The sequence below is a fragment of the Carcharodon carcharias genome, chromosome 2 (assembly GCF_017639515.1).
Source record: "Carcharodon carcharias isolate sCarCar2 chromosome 2, sCarCar2.pri, whole genome shotgun sequence".
Taxonomy (NCBI): Eukaryota; Metazoa; Chordata; class Chondrichthyes; order Lamniformes; family Lamnidae; genus Carcharodon; species Carcharodon carcharias.
This window is the reverse complement of record NC_054468.1, coordinates 183,719,825-183,742,565: the sequence shown is the minus strand read 5'-3', so window position 1 is coordinate 183,742,565 and position 22,741 is coordinate 183,719,825. Positions and strand designations below refer to the sequence as shown.

The following is a 22,741-nucleotide window of genomic DNA, read 5'->3' as shown; positions in this document are numbered from 1 at the left end:
TTGATAAATAGGCTGGATCTCTCAGAATAAGGCGGAGAGGTGACGCAATACAGCTCTTTAACAGTATGAAAGGTTTTGATGAAGTAGACACAGAAGGGTTCCACTTGTGGAAAAGAGCAAAACCAAAGGCCATCAATATTAGACAGTGGCCAGGAAATCAAAAAGGGCATTCGAAAGCAACTTCTTTACTTAAAAGGTGGCACGAATGTGGAACTCACTACCACAAGGAATGGTTGAAGCAAACAGTATAGATGCATTTAAGGGGAATCTACATAAGTATGTGAGGAAGAGGAGAAGAGGGTTATGCTGATAGTTAGATGAGGAAGGATGGGAGGAGGCTTAAGTGGAGCATAAACACTGATTCAGGCCAGCTGACCAAACGGCCTGTTTATTTAGTTTATTCTATGTAATTCAATGAAAAAACTGTTTCCACTGGCTGGAGGGTCAGAACTGTGGAAGACATTTAAAATAATTAGTAAAACAAACCCAAAGGGGAGATGAGGAGAATTTTTTTACTCAAAGTTGTGATCCAAGTCTCATCTTTATTTTCAAATCCATATCTCTACCTCCAGCCCTACAAGCTTTTGAGATCTTTCAGCTTCATCAATTCTGGCCTTTTGCACATCCATGATTTTAATCGTTCTACCTTTCCTTCACCTGCTTAGGCCACAAGCTCAGCTATTCCTTTACTAAAACCCTCCATCTTCTGTAAGATACTCCTTAAAAAACTACCTCTTTAATCAAGATTTTGGTCATCTGTCCTGATAGCTCTTCCATGGTTCAATGTCAAATTTTGTTTGACATGGAAGTTGTTATTGTTGATAGCACATGCACTGCCTGAAAAGGTGATGGAAGCAGATTCAATAGTAACATTCAAAAAGGAATTGGATTTCCATTTAAAAAGAAAAAATCTGCAGAGCTATACACAAAAGCAGGGGTCTCATATTATTTAGTAACTCTTTCAGAGTGCTAGCACTGGCATGATGGGCACACGACTCACTTCACTGAGGGGATGGTATATGGAACAAAGAAAGCCATAGAACAGGTACAAGACTTGTTTTATATTATACAGTGAGAAGGAAATGTAAATGCCAGTGCACAAGTAGGGTTGACTAGTGTCAAGGCACACTTTTGTAGGTGTTGATCAAACAAATGCTTAGCTTTTGTGGAATTCAGTACCAAACAATCTTCTAAGTAGCTACGTCAATGTGACTAATCTAATAAACTAAGTACTTGCACTAACAGAGCTCTAGGTCTAGGAGGAGCCCGAGAGTTAATTTTCATTTTAAAAAAAAGTGGTTCCACGACAGTTTTGAGAGCTAAATTTAGTTCCTGTTCACATATTATCTGAAATATATTGTAATTATGTGAAGCTAATCTTTTCTATTGCAACCTGCTTCTTTATTATTTAATTGGAGTCTAGCTCACTTTGGAACTTCACTCTGAACCTGACTAATTCAGTGCCATATCTATTCTGCTACATGTGGAAACCATGGTTATGCCAACAGGATTCACAGACATGCAGAACATATTTCATATCATTATTAATTTTCATGGTTTTTACTGCTCAGCAGATTTAAAATTACCATGATACAGAGTGCAGCAGACAACTTGCCAATTTAAATGTACAAATTAGGATCTAACCCTAGGCTTCCACATGGTATTTGCAAACTGCCTCATTAGTTAGCAGTTTCAGATCAGAAAGAAAATCTTAGACCTAGATAATTCCTTAAACTAATCAGTGGATTGAAAGAAAAATAGGTGGCTAATAATGTGCAAAGTCCTGAAGACTATTTTGCTGGTTTTGGTTTCAACCATTCTGTTCTGCCCAGTTGCAAGCTTCTAGGCTTATCTTGCAACAACCTTAATGCAATTCTGTTAAGAATTCTGCCAATGCAATATCCTTTGAACAAGTGCAGTAGTAAAGTCACAATTCAAAATTATCAATGTTTGATAGACAGCTGTGAATTGCTTTCTCTTCCCATCAACGGTTAGTTTTGAAATCTGAATTCTTAAGCACTGCTATATTAGTTCAAAGCCTAAACTCCAATTAACTTCTATTTGTGCACTGATCATGGAATATCTTGCTTCCAAGCATGATTTAATTTCCATTTCAACTGCTGAGGAAAAGCAAGTTACCAAACAAACAAATAGAATAACAGCAACTACAACCAATTGCCATTAAAAATCACCCTTTTGTTCTCCAGAACACTCCTCATTGAATTGCCATTAAAATCTAGGATCTCTTCAGCAAAAGAAGATTTTAAATCCGAAGTGTAGCAACACAATGAAAATTAGTTGGTCGACAACTTGTAGCAGTGCATGTGCTGGGGTTTGGTTGGCAGCCAGTTGCCAGTGGAGTGCCAAAAGGTTGACTGCTGAGTTACTGTTGGTTATAATTTTTAGAAATGATATAGAAAAAGGCACTTGGGTGCAGGGTAATGTGGCAAACTGGATAAAATGTTGGCTTTGTAACAGGAAACAAAGGGTAATGGTCGATGGATGCCCTTGCAAATGGAAAGTTGGCTCAAGTGATGTTCCACAGGGCTCGGTGTTGGGACCCTTGCTGTTTGTGTTATATATATTAATGATTTGGACGTGAACATGGGGGACACGATTGGGAAATCTGCAGATGACACAAAGATTGGCCAAGTAGTGGATAGTGTAGAGGATAGCCATAATCTCCAAAATGATATAGATGGGTTGGCGGAGTGGGCGGTAAAGTGGCAGATGGATTTTAACAGAGAAGTGTGAGGTCATACATTTAGGGACGTCAAACAGTTACAGGGATTACACAATAAATGGGAATATACTAAGAGGGGTAGATGAAGTGAGAGATCTTGGCGTACAAGTACACAGGTCCATGAAGGCAGCAGTTCAAGTGGACAAGGTTGTAAAGAAGGCAGAGGTATAGAATATAAAAGTAAGGATATAAATGTTGGAATTGTATAAAACACTGGTGAGGCCACAACTGGAGTATTGTGTGCAGTTCTGGTCACCACATTACAGGAAGGACGTAATAGCTCTGGAGAGAGTGCAGAGGAGGTTTACAAGAATGTTGCCAGGGTTAGAAAAGTGTAGCTACGAGGAGAGATTGGAGAGGTTGGGGTTATTTTCCTTAGAACAAAGGCGGCTGAGAGGTGACTTGATTGAAGTGTACAAAATTATGAGGGGAATAGATAGAGTGGACGGGATAAAATTGTTTCCCTTGGTGGAGAATTCTAGAACCAGGGGACATAGATTCAAGATAAATGGCAGAAGGTGTAGGGGGGACATGAGGAAGAACTTTTATACACAGAGGGTGGTGGGTGTCTGGAATTCACTGCCCAAGTTGGTGGTAGTGGCAGAAACTCTAAACTCTTTTAAAAGTACTTGGATCTGCACCTTAAGTGCTGTAAGCTGCAGGGCTATGGGCCAGGTGCAGGAAGGGGGGATTCGAAAGGGCACCTGCGTGTCCCCGGGCTGGCCTGGACAAGATGGGCCAAATGGCCTCCTTCCGTGCTGTAACTTTTCTATGGTTCTAAGGAATTGTTCCACTCTTCAAATTTGCAGAGCACTGCAAACTGGGAGCAGTGGCAAATAGTAGCATGCACTGATTCAAAAGGATCTTGGCAAACTTGATCAGTGCACATAAATGGAGGGTGCAATTTAATACACAAACATAAGGTTATGAAATCTGGCAGAACTCGAAAATTTCTTCAACTTTTGGTTCTAACTTCCACACCTTCACATAAAGCATCTTTGACTTTACCTCCCTCTACTTCCACTTCTGGGGATACACTCTCCATCAATGTCTACTATAAACCCTTATACTTCCACCCACCTCTATTCCAATCTCCCAGTTTCTCCCTCAGCTGTCTGGACAACGTCATCTTCCATGTCAGTGCTTCCAAAACGAATTTGGTTTTCACAAGCCCAAGATTCACCTCCCCATCACTGACAAGGTCCTCAAACATGTCCATCCCATTTCACACATTTCTGCCCCTTCCCAGAACGATGATAGGGCTCAGCTTGTCCTGACCTTTCACCCCACCCAGCACCACATTAAACAGGTCATTCCCCACCATTTTCACTACCTAAAGTGCAATGCCACCACCAAACACACTATCTTCTCTGCATTCCGTCGGGACTACTTCCTCCAAACAGGCTGATCTAACCCTCCATCATCCACTTCCCATTTCCCAGCAGCTTCCCATGCAAGCAACACACCTGTCCTTTCACCTCCTCCTTTCCCACCATTCAAGACTCCAAACCTTCCTTCCAGGTTAAACAGCAATTTATTTCTACAGTAAACTCACAATGAGTCAAATCCCAGAAAAGCCACCTGCAAATTCCAGTAAAGCAAGGCTTCGTGGTTCCCAAGGAGGCCCAATTTGCCACTTGAGTGAGTCTCTGTGTAACCCAATATGCCCACAAACGCATCTAACACATTACTTTATTTTCATATTCAAATGCTAGATAAAAAAAACACAGTAGAAGAGCAAACAGATCCTGATTCTGTTTGTTCATGGTTGACATTGTGTAGCCCTGGAAAAAGGCTGAGAGTTGGCCTTGAGAAAGGCCAGGGTTTAGCTCCAGAATAACTCAATCATCCTCTGCAAAGTGTGCTGTTCTCAGGCGTGCACGATATAGTCTACCATGTCATCAATGCAGTCAAACATTTTTTCGGTGTTTTCGCTTGACAGTATGAAATCCTGGAGCATCACTACAGCCTTCAGGGCATCAGCTAGGAAAGCAAGTGATCAAGGGGGCATTCATCAGGTTCTTCAGGGTCATCACCTTCTTGGCTGGAAAACATACCGCACCTAGGATGGCATCATCTGTCAGTTCCAATACGCATCATACAGCATCATCCACCTGCACATAAATTTCCATGGTTGTCTCTGCTAGAAACTCCATACCTTTGATATGTTTTGTCCACTTTCTCGACCCATGCCTCAAAAATGTTGGACATCCTTTAGGCAGTTTTATTTGTCTTGTACTGTGTGGGTAGGGCCTTGACTTTGGCAAAACACCATAGCTTCTTGGACTTCCCTATCATGAGAAGCAGCAGCTTTTTGGTGCATTCATGTTGGTACAGAACATAGCACTGACTCAATCCTTGCTACGCTTTCCACCATTAAGCATGCCCCCTTAAACATCAAAGAGCAGAATGGCAAAGGACACCAAATAGTCAAGTTTCATCCACGTTAAAAATATCTCTTTGTGCGTACATATTCAAGACTTCAACAAGACCACTTTGGAGTCAAACATCTATCATTGCTGTTGCAATGACAGCACCCTCATGACTTACTAAGTGGAAGATGTCGTCTTGCCTTCCCTTGAATCAGTCCAGCCCTCCTTCGTTATAGGAGAACTCCATATGTCCCAGCTTCTTCACTTGGTAACTCCCCTTTCCTACAGGTTTGGGCCGGAGATCTGCACGGGCTGCCTTGAGTCACGTTAGCATATGTTGTTCAACATAGGGGTTGGTACTCATTCTCTTCCCCTACCTTGCTGGAGAGAATACTCGTTTGTTAAACTGTTCCATGATGGTCTCCTTGGCTTTCAGAATGGTGGACAAACTTGATGGTGGAATCTCCCATTCATTCGCAATGTCTGCTTTCCATTTCATTGCAGTTTTCCTCTATCAATTTTGCTCTATCAACTTCACCTTCTCTCCAATTGACAATACTTTTTACTTTCTCTCAGATTTTGCCATACTCACATGCTTTGCAAGTCACTTCAGAGAAATTTGAGCGTACTTAGGTCCAACCACTTCATTTTAATTGGTCACATGATCCCCATTTTCAGCATTATTTCTCTTGCAGGCGCCAGACAAAACTTCGGCTAACCCAGATCGGCCACTGTGGAATTTCAGCTAAACACGGGCATTTGTTCTATAGCTTTTGCCATTCTGCCAGCAGGAACGATTGATAACTTAGACATAAGTGGAATTGTGTGTCATCAAAGTTTGACTTATCAAGATTTCATCATACTTCCAACTTAGTTTATTGTATTTCATGCTCCTCTACATGGGAAAGACTAAACACAGATTGAGTCACTGGTTTTCTGAATGCCTCTATTCAGCCAGCGCATGTGACCCTGAGCTTTCAGTTGCTTGAGACCTCAATTCTCCACTCAACTCCCTGCTCTGATCTCTTTGCTCTTGGCCTCCTACATTGTCCCTAGAAAGTTCAACACAAGCTCAACAAAGCCATTATTTTATTTGGCACTTTACAGATGACCTACCTTAAATTTTAGACCTTAACTCTTCAACAGCAGAAAGATAATGGAGGATGGCTGCACTACAGCCACTGAAAGTGAAAGATGCTTGGAGTGGTCGACATCCCTGGGGCCTACCTACTTTACCCTGCTAGGTTCCCATGCTCCTCTCCCTCTCTGCTGTTCTAGTGTAACTATTTACACCTCCACTAGACCCATCCTTTGTTTCTTTATTTGTCACAGAACTATTTCCTTTTGCCTTACCCAGCATCCCTTCTTTCAATTAATCAGTCATGCCCTCCACCCTATCACGAGTGCCTTCGTTCTTGCCCGCAACTCCCAACATTTTGCTTAGCTATGTACTTGATCAAACGCTGTTCAATACTAACACGAAAAGTCATCAACCTGAAATGCTAACTCTGGTTCTCTATTCAGATAGTGGCTGATCTGCTGGGCACTTTCAGGCTTGTTTTGCACTGCTTCCATGTTCTTTAAAAAGCACAAATAAAGGTTGGAATGTACAGCAAATGATATAACATATAACTTCAGATTGGTCATTTGAAAACTGTATTTAGCCATTGTGAAAGCACACCTGGAATAGAAATTGCAATTTAGGTCTCTCTATTCCAAAAAGGATATTCAGTTATTGGAGGGTGTACAGAGAAGTGTTAGAAATCGGGAACAGTGGGGAGAAGATAATTTGGAGGCCAAGGCTCAGCGACTGTCACTTAACTGAAAAGAGTCAGGAGCAGAAACAGCAGACTGGAGTTTGAAAATGAAAAAAAAAAACAAATTGTGACATCACAGAAAGGCCATGAGTTGACTGGCTGGCAAGTACTGCGGCTGTGTTTCGCTTTCTCCAAACTTTAGCAAGTTAGTCTAAGCAGCTGGGAAATTAAAACTTAAACCTTATTTTTAAAACAAAGTTACAAGTAAAGCATTCAGATTTCCTGCATTTAAGTGGCATCAACAGAAGGGAAGAGAGTAGCTGATGAGTCTTTTTTTTAAAAAAAAGAGCAAGGTTTATTAGTCATAGCAAACTTTATTATCTAATAAAGATCGGAATGGCAGGGCAGCTCCAACCTCTCAAGTACACATCCAGTGCTATGTGGGAACTCTAGGATGCTTGTCATGTCCTGGATAGCCATACATGCAGGAAGTGTCACTAGTTGCAGCAGTTCAAGCACCGGATTTCATCATTGGTCACCCTGCAGCTTAACAATATGCAGGGAGAGGGAATGGGTGATCACCAGACAGGCAAGAAAAAACAGGCAGATAGTGCAGGAATCCCGCGAGTGCATCCCACTGTCCAACTAGTATTCAGTTCTTAATGCTAATGAAAGTGATGGTTCTTTAGGAGGTGCAGACAGAGCCAAATCCATGGCACCACAGTTGGCTCAGCTGTACAGGGGATCAAAAAGGCGACTGCAGGAGCAATAGTGATAGGAGATTTAATAGCTAGGGGAATAGGCAGGTGTTTCTGCAGCTGCAGTTGGGAATCCTGAGGGGTATATTGCCTCCCTGGTGTCAGGGTCAACAATGTGACGCAACAGCTGCAGGGCACCCTGAGGACAGAGGGCGAACAGCCAATAGTCGTAATCTGCATCAGTACCAACAACTAGGTAGAAAGAGGGATGTAGTCCTGCAATCAGAATTTAGGTTGCTAGGTAGGAACTTAACAAGGACCTCAAAAGTAGCAATCTCTGGATTTTTCCAGATTCCACACACAAGGTATGGAAATAGGAGGATAAAGCTGATTATTCCATGGCTGGAAATATGGAGCTGGAGGGAGAGCTATAGATTCCTGGGACACTGGGCACAGCTCTGGGGAAGACGGGAGCTGAACAGGGAAGATGGTTGCACCTAAACGCAGTCATGACCAATTTCCTTGTAGGGTGATTTGCTAGTGCTATTGGGAAGGGTTTAAATTAACTTGGCAGGGCTGTAGGAACCAGGAGGTAATATCAGAGAGTAATACCAACGTGCGCAGAATACTAGGACGGCCAGATAGCACTAGAGCAGGAAATAGTACATTTTTAGCTGGGTTCAAAGTAAAGGAGAGAGTAATAAAGTCTAAATAAGGTTTATTGTGCATGTATATGAATGCACAGAATGCGGTAAATGAGACTGGTGAGTTACAGGTGGGAATAGCCAGGTAGAAATATGATGTTGTGGCTATAATAGACCTGGCTCAAAGAAGGTAAGGAATGCAAATAAAATATTCCTAGATACAAGATATTCTGGAAAGGATGGAAAAGGGGAGGGATGATAGCACTGATTAGGAAAACATTGCAGTGCTGGAGAGAGAGGATGGATGTCCCGGGGGAAAAGGACAGAATCTATTTGAGCTAAGAAACAAAAAAAGGTGCAGTTACATTGCTAGGTATAGTCAATAGGACACCAAATAGTGGGAAAGGAACAAATTTGCAAGGAAATTACAGAGAGGTGCAAGGATTAGAGAGTAGTCCTAATGGGGGACTTTAGTTATCTGAATACAGACTGGGATAGTAGCAGTGTAAAGGGCAGAGAGGAGCATGACACCCCCCCCCCCCCACCCCAGAGTTGTTCAGGAAAATTCTCCACAGCAGTATGTTTCCAGTCCAATGAGAAAGGAGGTACTGCAAGACCTGGATTTTGAGAACGTGGTCAGTAGGGAGCACATAGGAACAACGATCATTGTATTATAAAGTTTAGGTTGGCTATGGAAAAGGACAAGGAACAATCTAGGTAAGAATAATTAACTGAGGGAAAGCCAAAATCAATGGAGTAAGAATAGATAAATCAGATAAATTGAAATTCAAGGTTGGCAGGCAAAAGAGGAACTGAACAATAGGCTGCTTTGAAAGAAGAGATAGTTCGGGCACAGTTAAGGTATATTCCCACAAAGAGGAAAGGTACAGCAAACAAACCCAGAGCTCAGTGAATGACAAAAGAGATGAGATGAAGCTGAAGTGGAAAACGTGTACTTATAACAGATGTCAGGTGGATAGTACAACCAAGAGCCAGGCTGAATATAGAAGGTTCAAAGGAAAATTGAAAAAGCAAATAAGAGAAGCAAAGCAAAAGTACAAAGAGAGACCAGCAGCTAACATAAAAGGGAATCAAAAGTCTCCTACAGAGATATAATTAGCAAAACGATGGTAAAAGGAATGGGGCCAATTAGAGACCGAAAAGGGGATTAGTGGATGGAGCATGGTTGAGGTATTAATTGAACTTTAAATATACTTTGCAACTACCTTTGCCAAGTAAGAAGATACTACCCAGATCATGGTGAAAGAGGAGGTAGTTCTTGAAGAGTTTAAAATGGATAAGGAGGTGGTACTGGATACTGTACTAAAATTGATAAGCCACCAGGACCAGATAAGATACATCCAAGGATACGGAGGGAAGTGAAAGTGGAAATTGCAGAGGCACTTGCCATAATTTTCCAGTCTTTCTTAAACTCAGGGGTGGTGCCAGAGGACTGGTGAATTGCAAATGTTACACCCTTGTTCAAAAAAGGGTATAAAAGCTAAGTCCAGCATCTACAGGCCAGGCAGTTTAACCACCGTGATGGGGAAGCTTCTTGAAACCATGATTCAGGACAAAACTAATAGCACTTGGGCAAATGGGGGTTAATTAAGGAAAGGCAGCATGAATTTGTTAAGAGCAAATTGTGCTTAACTAACTTGGGAGTTTTTTGATGAGGTAACAAGAGAAGGTGGATGAGGTGGTTAACATGGACTTCCAAAAGGCATCTGATGAAGCGCTGAACAGCAGACTTGTGAACAAAATTAGGGCTCATTCAATAAAAGGGGCAGTAGCAACATGGATACAAAATCGGTTGAGTGACAAGAAACAGAGAGTAGTTGTTAATAGATCCTTTTCCGACTGGAGGAAGTTTTATAGTGGAATTCCCCAGGAATCAGTGTTAGGACCCCTGTTCTTTCCCAAGTTCTAAAAAAGGGTAGAGAAACACTGGGCACCTGGGTGTATATATGCATAAATCATTGAAGGTGGCAGGGCAGGTTGAGAATGGTTAATAAAGTATACAGCATCCTAGGTTTTATTAAAAGGAGCATAGTGTACAAAAGCAAAGAAGTTATGTTTAACTTGTATAAAAACACTGGTACGGCCTCAACTGGATTACTGTGTCCAGTTCTGGGCGCCACACCTTAGGAAGAATGTGAAGGCATGAGTGCAGAAGTTTCATGAGAATGGTTCCAGCAATGAGGAACTTCAGTTACACAGATAGATTGGAGAAGTTGGGACTGTTCTCCTTGGAGAAGGGGAGGTGGAGAGGAGATTTGATAGAAGTACTCAAAATCATGAGATCTGGACAGATAGGGAGAAACTTTTCCCATTGGTGGAAGGATCAAGAACCAGTGAGCACAGATTTAAAGTAATCGGCAAAAGAAACAATGGCGAAATGAGGAAATACTTTTTCTAGACACCATGTGATTAGGATCTGGAATGCACTGCCCGAGTGAGGTGGAGGCAGGTTCAAGTGAGGCATTCAAGATGGAATTGGATTATCATCTGAAAAGGAAAAATATGCAAGGCTACACAGAGAAGGCAGGAGAATGGCACTAGGTGAATTGTTCATTCAGAGAGTTTGCACGACACTTGAGCTGAATGGCCTCCTTCTGTGCTGTAAATATTCAGTGATTCTGTAAAAGTATCTCAACAACAAATCAAATTCAGGGTCATTAGAAACGCACCAAAAGAATGCTGTGGATAGTGTGCTGGGTGGACTGTCTTTTTTTAAGTTCATTTACAGGATGTGGGCGTCGCTGGCTTGGCCAGCAATTATTGCCCATCCCTAATTGCCCTTGAGAAGATGGTGGTGAGCTGCCTTCTTGAACCGCTGCAGTCCCTGTGGTGTAGGTACACCCACAGTGCTGTTGAGTTCCAGTCTTCTCTGCCTAAAACTATTACCATGGAATGATTTTAACTGGCAATGAGATTGCAAGTGCACAAGACAGGGTATCCAACAATATGCTGTCTCGTGACAAAAGGCTCCTGTAATCTCTTTAGTCAGTGAACAGATATTTGGAAATCAGAAGGAAACAGTCAAAAATCTGCCTGTGTAGAAGAGAAAAAAGTAAATGATTTGCAACACAACAAGATGGCGGTCTAGGATTTTAAATAAAAATTCTTTAAAATATTGCAATTATTTAAAAATTTATAATAGTTCCTACTTTTCCTATCAACATCTTTTGATTGCACCTATTTCTTCCTTCTCTGCCTCCCACTCTACAAACAGGGACATTAAACCGCGATGTCTCATAGAACATCTGCATCAATGGCTGCTTCAGCTGATAGATGATGTGGCTACTCTGGAGTTAAATCACCACCTCGCAACCATGCCTGTGAGCAAGATTCCATGCTGACTTGGAACTGTTCCAGCTACAGCAGTGCTTCCCAAACTATTTTTCAATGTGACCCCATTTTAACACTTGAAACTTAACATGACCCCAGACTCCAACAAAATCAAAACAGCAATAAAACAGCATAGTAACATTCAGTATATAGTAATTAACGTTTGCTTTTTCTAGATTGACAAATATCATACAAATATGAAAATGTATTTTTAGAATACTTTACAAAATGTTATTTTATGTACCTGCCAATCCATTACTTCATCTGAGCCACTCCAACTGACAGACCTTGGTCAGGAGGCAGCAGCTACAACTGATGTTTGCATTCAGCATTACTGATTTTCATGTGAGATGAATCAAAACTTTTAATTTTCTACTGAGGATTTCAAATAGCAAAGCAACATTCATTGTCTCAGAAGCTATAGTATCACTATGGATTCTGCTACACAATGCAGCTTCAGAATAAAATGGATTTAAGTACATTGCCTGAATGTGGAGTGGTGCTCCTCCCAACCTGGGGCTGGGGTTCATGAATAAAACGTACTGCTTCTTACCAGGCATAGAACATGTAACAGTTACTGGCCATTTAAGCATCAGCCAAGCTCTCCGTATTCCCCAGTGACAGAAAAATCAGTGAAGCACCCCACCCACTCAGACTGTAATCTTCCCCCTCCCCAACACGCCCACTGTAAACAGCCCCTCCCCAACACAAGCTGTAAACACGCACACGCACACACGCGTTGGCCAACGCTGATAGCCTGAGCCCTAGCCAGCACGCAGCTATTTTCAAATGGTGTTGAGAAGGAGGAAAAAAATCCTAATACCGAGACACGAATAGGGCTAGGGCAAGGCCGGACATTGCCTGGGCCTCAGCCTTGGTGGAGGGGGAAGCTCGCAAGCCCATTCACTGCTTCTGCCGCCTCAAAAGGGGTAGCAACCAACAGTTTGGGAACTGATCTATAGTTTCGCTGCCTGACCAAAAGCTGCATGAGGTTCAGCACAACTGTACTCAAGTTGTGACAGTAGGCAGATAATTTGCTTTTGAACAGACCACTAGTGTCTTGGGGTCTGGACACAATATGAGAGAACACATGTACATAAATTGCACCTGTTTCAGTTAAACAAAATAAATGACAGCTTTTGCTGACTCATTCCTCAGGGCAATGCCTTGACCAATCAGGGTCAAGCTGTCTGATTTAAATTTCAAACAATGCTTGGCAGTTAACTGCCAGGCATCATTAGTGGCGCATTCGCCATGGCAATGCCACTTGACAACCAAACAGCACTGTCTTCACATACAGTATAAATTGTTGCTTTCTCTCTTATACTGGTATTCTTGCGAGTGTCCTGACGAGTACAAGACAAGAAGCTTAGACGTGTCTTTTTTCAGCAATATTCTATGAATATTCTGCAACAACATTATTGAACATAAAGAAAGTTCTAATTATTTTGAGCAAATTGTTTCTATTGCCTGCAGTGATGCATCCATTCAGACAGAAAACTAAATAAAGCTACGGGAATTCTTGTTGACCTTTTAAGTCCATCAAACTTAGTTGAGCACATGTTGTATACTGTTTAAAGTAAAACTTGTACAGCACCAAGTACTGTAAAGGGCATTTATTACAAGATGTCCAGTTTACTAATATAATTATTTGCATTAACTAGATGTTATATGTCCTAATGTCATTGTAAATTGGTTTGACAGTTCCACAGGCAGATTAACTCAATTTTAAACTACCTTTTTCTCACATACATAAATAGTTCTGTGAAAAATTCCACCACAGCATCTGCCAATCCATTTTAATGCAGCTGAACTAAGTTACATATTAATCAAGCAAAAGCATGAAGAACAAATTCCAACAGCCATTGGATTTTCTTTTTGCAGCATGTCATTTAGAGTACTAAAAAATCTATAGACTGATTAGATTGTCAAAAGTTACACAATAGAAATAGTACATTATATTGGTCTCTTGCCTCACCACTCATGCAGGTTCTCCTAACAGTCCAAAAAAACAAGCATAATGCCGAGAAAAATTGATAATTGCCATTAGACCTGTAAAAACATCTGAATGTTATATTAATTCAATCCAAAATTGAACATGTGCACTGCAAAGAGTTGACCAGCTAATTGTTGAAAATTCTGTAGACTCTGAAGAACTTCATTAAATGAATTTACTGCACGCACATTCCCATCTACCAGTTGGCTACAAACCCCATCAAGATTGTCTAAAATTTGGATGTCTTCGTCAAAAATGTAAAATTGACAAAATTGTGAGGTTGCAGACTTTTCCCAGCATTTTAACTTATGCATCAAAAAGACGGTTTTCAGAAATAGACTAATTTGTCTCTAAGCCAATAGTTGCAACCTTGTGCGCTACAGGCCTATTAATCATCCCATAACTATTTACACCGGCAACTACATTACCTGCCCATCACATTAAGATTAAAATTATATATATCTTACAACGAAAAGAAACTGCAAACACGGCAAGTTACTGACAGTAAATTGTGACATAGTTCTGTCAATCGCACATTTTTCCAGATTATAGTTCTTTTAGAGCATTTTTACCAACCCCTATACCTTGCTGATTTACTACAATTGTTTTATACAGCAGCTGGCTGAGATCAGTAATGTCCCTGTAAGAATCTATATCCCTGGCTATTATGTAAGTAGAACTTCAAAGGGAACTGTCCAGCCCCTGTTTATATGGATTACTTAAGAAGCATTGGAAGCAAACCAATTTCTGTATTTACCATCCCACAGATCTCTCATCTGCCATTAGAAATGTTACTTGGTTCTATGGGTATTAAAAACTGAAATCAGTAAATCTGTAAGGCATTCCTTATGCCCCTGAATTTCACTTTGACTGAAGGAAAACAATTTGATCTTTGTGTCAGTTTTTAATTTCACTTCTCACCACACTGTTATACAATCAAAGGCCAATAAAAGACACTGTAGGGTTCATTTCTTTCGATCAAGGACATGTGGTCTAACTTACAGTGTTCTAGAAAACTACTGAAGACTTCAAAATTTTATTGATTTAAAAGAAACACAAAGAGTTAAGCTTTATAAACCAGCGAGAATATTTTGTTTGTTTTACTCATACTGTCATCTCACTTCTTAATGTGATTCATAGTTTTCAGCTTAAAAATTAAAATTGTCAGTGTGGTGTTTTCAGTCAGAGTTTTAGAGTTAAAACTCCTCAGGTCTCACTCCATAACTATAAATGGAGTTTATTAAACTATAATGTTGGCTGCAATAAAGACAGAGCTAACAGGATTTCTGAAGGGTCAATGACAGAGAACCACAGGGTGGTTATAGCACAAAGGGAGGCCACTCAGCTAGTCAAGTCCTCACCTGTTCTCTGCAACTGCAATTGAGCTAATCACACTCTCAGGCTTGCCCCGTAACCCTGCGCATTGAATCAGCCTCCACTACTTTTAGGTATTCCAAATCCTCATCGCTGACTGTATTAAAAAATGTTTTCTCATGTTGCCTTTGGTTCTTTTACTAACCGCCTTAAGTCTGCACCCTCTAGTTCTTGACCCCATTTGCCAACGGAAACAGTTTTTCTTCATCTACCCTGTCTGGGCCCCTCTACGTGATTTGTTTTAACAAATCAGTGCTGTCTTTCCTTAAATAATCCACCCTTGTCCAAATGGCTTTTGTAAGGCTTTTTCTTTTCCAAAAGGTTTTCCCACCGCCAAGGTAAAAGTGACTAGCCTGCCGTTGCTGGATTTTATCCTTACATCTTCTTTTGAACAAGGGCACAACATTCACAATTCTCCAGTGTTCTGGCACCACCCCTGATTCCAACAAAGATTGGAAGACTATGGCCAGTACTTCCATCCATTTCCATTCACATTTCCTTCAACATCCTTCGATGCATCCCATTCATCCTGGCAAGTTATCGCATTTAATTGCTGCCAGCCTTTCCATACCTCCTCTTGATCGATTTTTAGCACATACAGTCTGTCAATCACCTCGTCCTTCACTATGACTTTAGCAGCATCTTCGTCCTTCAGCCGTGGGGGACACCTGGCGCACCCAAACCGGCCAGGGGGAGGGCTAGCGCGCCCAGCCGGCTGCGGGGGAGGGAGAACATGCATCATGGTTGGGCGGGAAGGCAGTGTACATGACAGTGTTTGGTCAGCATGACTGCGCACCAACAGACTTTGGCAGGAGTGGGACCACGTGAGACAGGGTTTAGTGCGTGAGAGCAGGTGAGTTTGGGGATCGCACGCAAGAGCATGTGTGGTTTGGGGAGCATGTGCAGCAAGGGGTTGAGGGCGCATGTGCACGGCAAGGTTTTGAGGCAGTGCACTCCCACTAGGGGGTGGGAAGGGAGCAAGTCTCCAGTGGGGTCACACGTGCCACAAGGAGTGGCAGAGCGCCCACTTAGCGCATGGGGCTGCGCATGTGAGGTATGAGTTGGAAGGACGTGTGCACTGGCGCAGCTGGGAATGTGGGGAAGGGGGAGCACACATGCAGCAGAGGGTGGGGGGGTGCTGGCACAGCAGGGAATGCAGGGGGCACACAAGCAACAGTGGATTGGGGGAAAGGTGTGTGTGCGCGAGCAGTAAGGTAGGATCAGCGCTAGGGGTGGGGCGAGGGGGAGCGTGTGCGACAGGTTTTGGTGACAGGCAGCGCGTGTGCCACGGATTGTGGGGAACTTGTGCAGCAGAGGTTGTAGAAGTGCGGGAGTGGAAGGATGGTCACGAGTGGGGTGTGGGAAGAGGGGTGGGAAAGTGGGGGTTACGTGTGTTGCAGGTGCAGGCCACTGAGGTTTCAGATCTTGGGAGCCCGAGAGTGCGCAGAGGATCAAATGGCCACGAGAGGCAGAGCACACGCAGGAGTCAATGGCTGTGAGCGCAAGTGAACAAGAGCAAGCAAGAGAGAGGGAATAAACAGAGAAAAAGATAGATTTTATAAAAAATGTGACAGGTGTTGTAGGTAGTAGACAAATAAGATGGATCTTTGGAAAACTTCAGATGTATTTACAAAATCAGAAATACCTTCCAATCTTAAGTGAAGCTAATTTTGTATTGCTTAGTTCAATTACCAGTCAAGAAAGCACAAGTTAGTTATGGATGTTGAAATTAGGCAAATATGAACAGGGCCCAACAAGTCAGTCCTGCAATGACAACTGTCATTACATACTGATTGTTTTTTTGAAAAGAATAAACTTACTAAACGTTATTATATTGCTATCACATGGTCTTTACAGTGCACACAGCAACAGAAACAGACAAACTTGCATTGATAAAGCACCTTTCAAAACTTCAGTACATTCCCAAAGCACTTCAAAGCCAATGATGAACTTCTAGCCTAGAACAAGAGTCTGTTACTTCAATTGTTTAGCCTAAATAATTTGAGGATTTTAATAAACAGAAGATTTTTTTCAATTTTTCTTCACTAATTTTCTCCCTCCCTTTCTTGAAAATGCTGACTTTTTACTTGCATTGATGCTAGAAACCCAGCACTACCTCACGAGTGGCCAAACCCCATCCAGTCCTCACCAAAAATACATAGAAATCATTGGACAATATTCAGGAGTAGAACTACTGTCAAATGTTCCTCTTGGTACCAAGGAGTAGCAGTCCTAACTCGAATACTGCAGCAGATGAGAATTATTTAAGCAATTCCATAACCTTAAAGACTGCTATTCCATAAAAGAATGATAACAAAATATTGTCACTGCATAATTAGAAGATGCCTCTTCTACATTTCAGAAACCTAAATAAACAACAGCAAATCATGAATTACTTGCAAGGTTGCCACTGAATCAAACCATGTACCAGACATTACAGAGCGATTTGAAACATTATTTGCATTTCCCTCAAGTTAAAATTATGTAACACCCTCAGGCCTTTTTTTTACCATATTAAAGACACTTTGTTAATAACAAGTGTATTTGCTGATATTTGTTGATAGTGATTGCTGATAGCATGCATAATATCCAATATGGGATAAAGTTGTTAAAATCTATTACTCCATAGAGACATTCAGAAAATAGTTACTAACAACGTTTACGATATGATTTGATTACCAAGATTTTCTGTCTTTCATATATTGCCTAGCTTTTTTTATGCATACACTTATGTAACTGCAGGCACTGTACAGTTTATTCAGAATTCATTATTAGTTACATAATCAGGTGATTGTGTTTATAATATTTGGGTATCAGAATTATTTGAATTTTGACATAAAACACACCTACTCAAAAAACAATTTTAAACTTCAAATGGGAAACATGGTTTGTTTGAAATTACTTGCACTTATGTAATGCTTTTGATATAATAAAAATTTCAAGATGCTTCACAGAGAAGAAACCAAAGCTAAGCAACAAAGAATAACTGTAGAGATGATTATTAACTAGGTCGAAGAGTTGGCGTCAGAGGTTTCTGAAGGTGGGAAGTGAGGTTTAGGAAAAGAATTTGAGGAAAAAAAGGCCAAGACTGGTAAATGCTGTGCAACACGACAACGGAAAGGAGTGGAGAGGAAGGTGAAAGCATGTAATAGAGGCCGTGGCAGAAGACCAATAACTTACATTTGTATAGCACCTTTAACATAATATTACTAGGCTTTCACAGGAGCATTGCAAAACCAAGTACGACACTGAGCCAAATAAGGAGATATTAGATCAGAAGTCAAAAAGTTTGGTCAAAGAGGTGGGTTTAAAGGAGTGCCTTAAAAAAGGAAAGCGAGTAGATGCGGAGATGTATAGGATGACAGGACACAAACTGAGAGTTAGAGGTAGAAAGACCAAGATAATTAATATGAAGATATGAATATGAAGCTGGGAGGAGAGGAAAGTGGGTTGTTAGTACAGGAGAAGTTGCAAGTAGTGAAGTTTTAGACAAGTTGCAATTCATGCAGGAAAAAGAGGGAAAGAATGTATTCCACCACATTGTTGCTGTAAGCAATTTCCGTGCAAATACTTAAAGGAAGGAAATATCAAGGACATATTCAGCCATTGGAAAAAGTCAAAAAGATGGGTGAAAGCTCACCTCTGAGAAATGATAATTAACATATAACTATATGAAATATACTACTTATTTTCCATGAAATTACAACTGGGGGGGGAAATTTACCTCATTTCTATTACAATTGCAGTTTTAATTGACTACTACGGGACAAACATTTTTATTTCATCAGTGCCACCTATTTATACAAGTACGTAAGAAGTAAAATTGAACTTGTACAAATTTATAAATTTAATTTACATTTTTGAAAACTTCAAACAGTTCCCCACTATCACCCATTGAAGCGAAGTACTATGTACAGTAAATACAGATAAGTTTTAAGCAAATCTCCAACTTCAAGATTCACTATTCTAGCACCATAGACACAAATCAGTTTTCTACATCAGTGACAAAAACAGAAATTATTGTTTTTATTTCTTGGGAATAAATTTTATGAAACTGACTCTGAAAATCAATTAAGTAATAATGCACTATAGCGAGTTTTTAAATTCCATTGCATTGTGTTGTAAAATTTTGCAGTTGTAAACTTTCAAAAAATGCGTATGCATTAAATTGCTCAACATATTGAATTGAATGAAAAACAATTAAACAAAAAAAACAATGCACATATAACAATATCAAGAGATCTCATCTCAAAATGGAATCCCAATACTTCAAGCATTTAAAGAACTACAATAAGGTTCAAATCTATGTCTTAAGATAACAAATTTGATTGCTAAATTAACTTAATTCAGAACTAAATTATCTCAATCACTCAATCTTTGAGGAAGGGATAAACACCAAATCTTTACCTTTACAATAGAAAGCAAATTAAAAATTATCAGAGGCAGACATGGGAGAAAGTGGTGAAATCAGTGAACTTCAATACTTCTCAGCCAAAATGGGGAGCAAAGTTCTCAAACTTCAAAACTATTGAAGGTTAGAGGGAGTGAAGGGATCAAGTATCTGAACCATGATACTTCTGAGTGTCAAGTCAAAGAATTTCAAAACTTTCCAGAGTGAAAGAGACCTGAAGTCTCTGAAAGTACAGATTTGTATTGGTGACTATTGGGGAGGCGCGGGATGAATAAATTCTGAACCTTGGGAACTAAATGCAGAGTGCTGTTTGTGAACTACAATTGGTGTCTGAACAATGACATTTCTAGATGAGTTGGGCTAACATTTTTAACCTCAGTAATGCTTGTAAAGGAGATATTTTGATGAACAAGTAGGGAACAGGGCATAATCTCCAAAACATAATACATTGATGGATGAGTAAGGTGCAAAAGTCTCTAAATGTTGATACTTATATTCATGTGTAAAGGATTAAAATCTCTTACCAGCCAGTAGGAAAAGTATGTGAGGTCTGTACATTGCTAGGTGAGGACGTGATCTCTAAACTTCAGTATTTTGAGATGGACCAGTGGTTCCGAAGTTCGAAATTTTGATAGGCAAGTGGGGTTGACTCTGAATTTGTTAGTGTTCAAAACTGGATACTTTAATGGACGATGGGGTGGTCTTCAAACCACAATGCTTCTTAGGTGAATAGGGGTGCAACAAGGCATTTTGATGTGTGGCTATAGGGGTAATCTCTGAACCTTGATATTTTGATGGGCGAGAAGGGAGTATTCTTTGAACCTGGGTACTTGGATGGGTGTGCGATCACTGAAACTCGATATTTCGATGGGCGAGTTGCGGGGGGGGGGGCGGGCGGTTTCTGAACTTGGGTATTTTAATGGATAAGAAAGCCGGGGCTGGTTTCTGAACTTCGATATTTTAATGTGTTGAGTGTTGGGTAATCTTCAAACCTGGGCATGTTGAAGCGCGAGTGGGGTTGTTGATCGAAGCTGGATATTTTAATGGATGGGTGGGGGGCGGTACTGATGCTTTCTGTATGGTTAAATGAACAGGATTAGTCCAGGGATCTCAGTACCTTTGAGGGGCGGAAGAAGCAGGATCTCGACCGGGCTGCTCCGACTCCTGAACTGCGACGATCCCTGCGACCTCTTCTGCCTGGCCGCTTTCCGCACGGATTTCCTGGTGAAACCATCCACTTTTTCCGCTGCTGTCACCACGGCTGCCGCCGCCGACATCTTCTTAAAATAAAAACTGGCGACCACACCGACAGGAAAATTGGTGGCAGCGGGAGAAGTGTTGGGGGGGGGGGGGGTGGGAGCGGTGTTCTTAGGCAAGAGGCAGCGGGTGTTGAACCGTGTATATGTGAATCAGATTCAATAAAAGGGTTAAAGTAACCGTGGGGAGGGGGGCGGGGGGGGAGGTGCAAAATATATATTTTTTTTTAAAAGTGCAGGCGACAATATGAGAAGTTAATATTGGCGACGAGGACTGGAGCTCGGTGCCCGGGCACCCTGCGGCCTACTCCTCTCCGATGCCCCCCCCCCCCCGGGAGTGCCTGTTGGCCGGACCCCCCCCTCCCCCCCTCCCCTCCTCCCCTCCCCACTGGCGGTACCCTCACCCCCCCACCCCCGAGCTGGAGCTGACTAACACGCTGTCAATACCCGCGACCTGCCGCTGTCGCCTTCACTCGCAGCAGCTCTCTGCGTGTCCATCAACTGCCGCCTCCCGCAAAACAACAACAGCGATGACAATTTTTTTTGCACTTTTTCTCAACGATCCCGAAACCGCTCGAGGTCAATCGTGGCTTTAAATTTAAAATAAACACGTTTTTTTTTTAAAAAAAAGGGGGGAACCACCAACTATCGCCGCCTCCCTCGCGCGCTCCAAAACACACCAATTGAGTTAGGATTAACCAATCTTGTGGAGCGGAAATGTGGGGGAACGGCTATGATTGACATGCGACTGACCAATCGGAAGTCGGAAAACGACATTCCCTTGCGCGCACCCGCGCAGTTGTTATCGTCACTTGGCCAATCAGGAGGGTCCGAGGGCGGGGCGTACGCCACCAAGTTCGGTTGGCGGAGGCCATATTGTTTCGGGGGCATGTGATAAATAAGGCCGATATGATTGGTGGTTGGATTGTGACCGATCGTGTTATTGTGGATATGTGGAGTTATTTGTGTGTGTTTTATGAGGAAATGAATTTCTCGCGTTTCAAGTTTAAATGATGTACTTCGGCATTACCCTGTTTGCTGCTTTAAACCTTTATTCGTTGAGATGTTTTGCACCCTATTTGTGAACGGCACTTTTTGCGTAAATTATTGAGGTCAAATTTTGAAAATGCTGAATTAAATCTGCATAATAAGTTTCTTTGTTTACACAACAAAAACAGAATTACCTGGAAAAACTCAGCAGGTCTGGCAGCATCGGCGGAGAAGAAAAGAGTTGACGTTTCGAGTCCTCATGACCCTTCGACACGTTGTGTATAGTGACATCTTGTATTTATGATACGCTATTGGATATGTCCTGTAACAGAATCAAATACATTTTACCTTTAAAATTATCATGTTAATTTTCTAAAGATATATCGCATTAACAGAGAGCAATGTACTTGAAATAAGATTTCAATAAATCAGATGGAAAATGGTTGATGAATAACCGTGGGGAGGGGGGAGGGGGGAGGGGGGCGGGGGGAAGAGAGGTGCAAAATATATACAGGCACAGACTAAATATTTGTTTATTAGATCTTTTTAATAATACAAGATAATTCACAAGGACTTCAAAAGTATGTTGCGAACTCGAAATGACTTTTGGCAATGAGTTAATTTTATGTTTAAAATGTTGATTGTTTTCATAAAATAACCCGAGTTGGGGGGGGGGGTGGTAAATAATGAGGAGGATAGCCTTAGATTACAGGAGGATATAGTCGGGCTGGTCAGATGGGCTGATCAGTGCCAAATGGAATTTAATCCAGATAAGTGTGAGGTGATGCATTGGGCAGGACAAACAAGGCACAGAAATACACGAATGGTAGGACTCTGCAAAGTACTAAGGATCAGATGGACCTTGGTGTGCATGTTCACCGGTCCCTTAAGGTAGCGGGACAGGTAAATAAGGTGGATAAGAAGGCATATGGGATACTTGCCTTTATTAGCCAAGGCATAGAATATAAGAGCAGGGAGGTTAGGCTGGAACTGTATAAAATGCTGGTTAGGCCACAGCTAGAGTATTGTGTGCAATTCTAGAATCCTCATTATAGGAAGGATGTGATGCTCTAGAGAGATTGCAGAGGAGATTTACCAGAATGTTGCCTGGGCTGGAGAGCTATGAGGAGAGATTAGATAGACTGGGGT

At 41.5% G+C, this 22,741-nt stretch overlaps 1 protein-coding gene across 4 annotated transcripts in view; it reads right to left on the bottom strand.

Moving 5' to 3' along the window:
- The window catches only part of ppp2r5a (protein phosphatase 2, regulatory subunit B', alpha isoform), a 236,953-nt gene extending 215,670 nt beyond the window's left edge, over positions 1-21,283 (bottom strand). Inside the window, exon 1 of one of the 4 annotated variants that reach the window (XM_041182923.1) lies at positions 21,050-21,283. Coding sequence is in view for 3 of the 4 variants with exons in the window: in XM_041182921.1 (XP_041038855.1) it covers positions 20,464-20,623 (160 nt within the window). In the remaining variant the exon portion in view is untranslated. Of the gene's footprint in view, positions 1-19,870; positions 20,044-20,463; positions 20,933-21,049 lie in introns of those variants that run through there. The other 3 variants (XM_041182921.1, XM_041182920.1, XM_041182922.1) reach the window with 3 other exon arrangements.
- Positions 21,284-22,741: the final 1,458 nt, after the last annotated feature.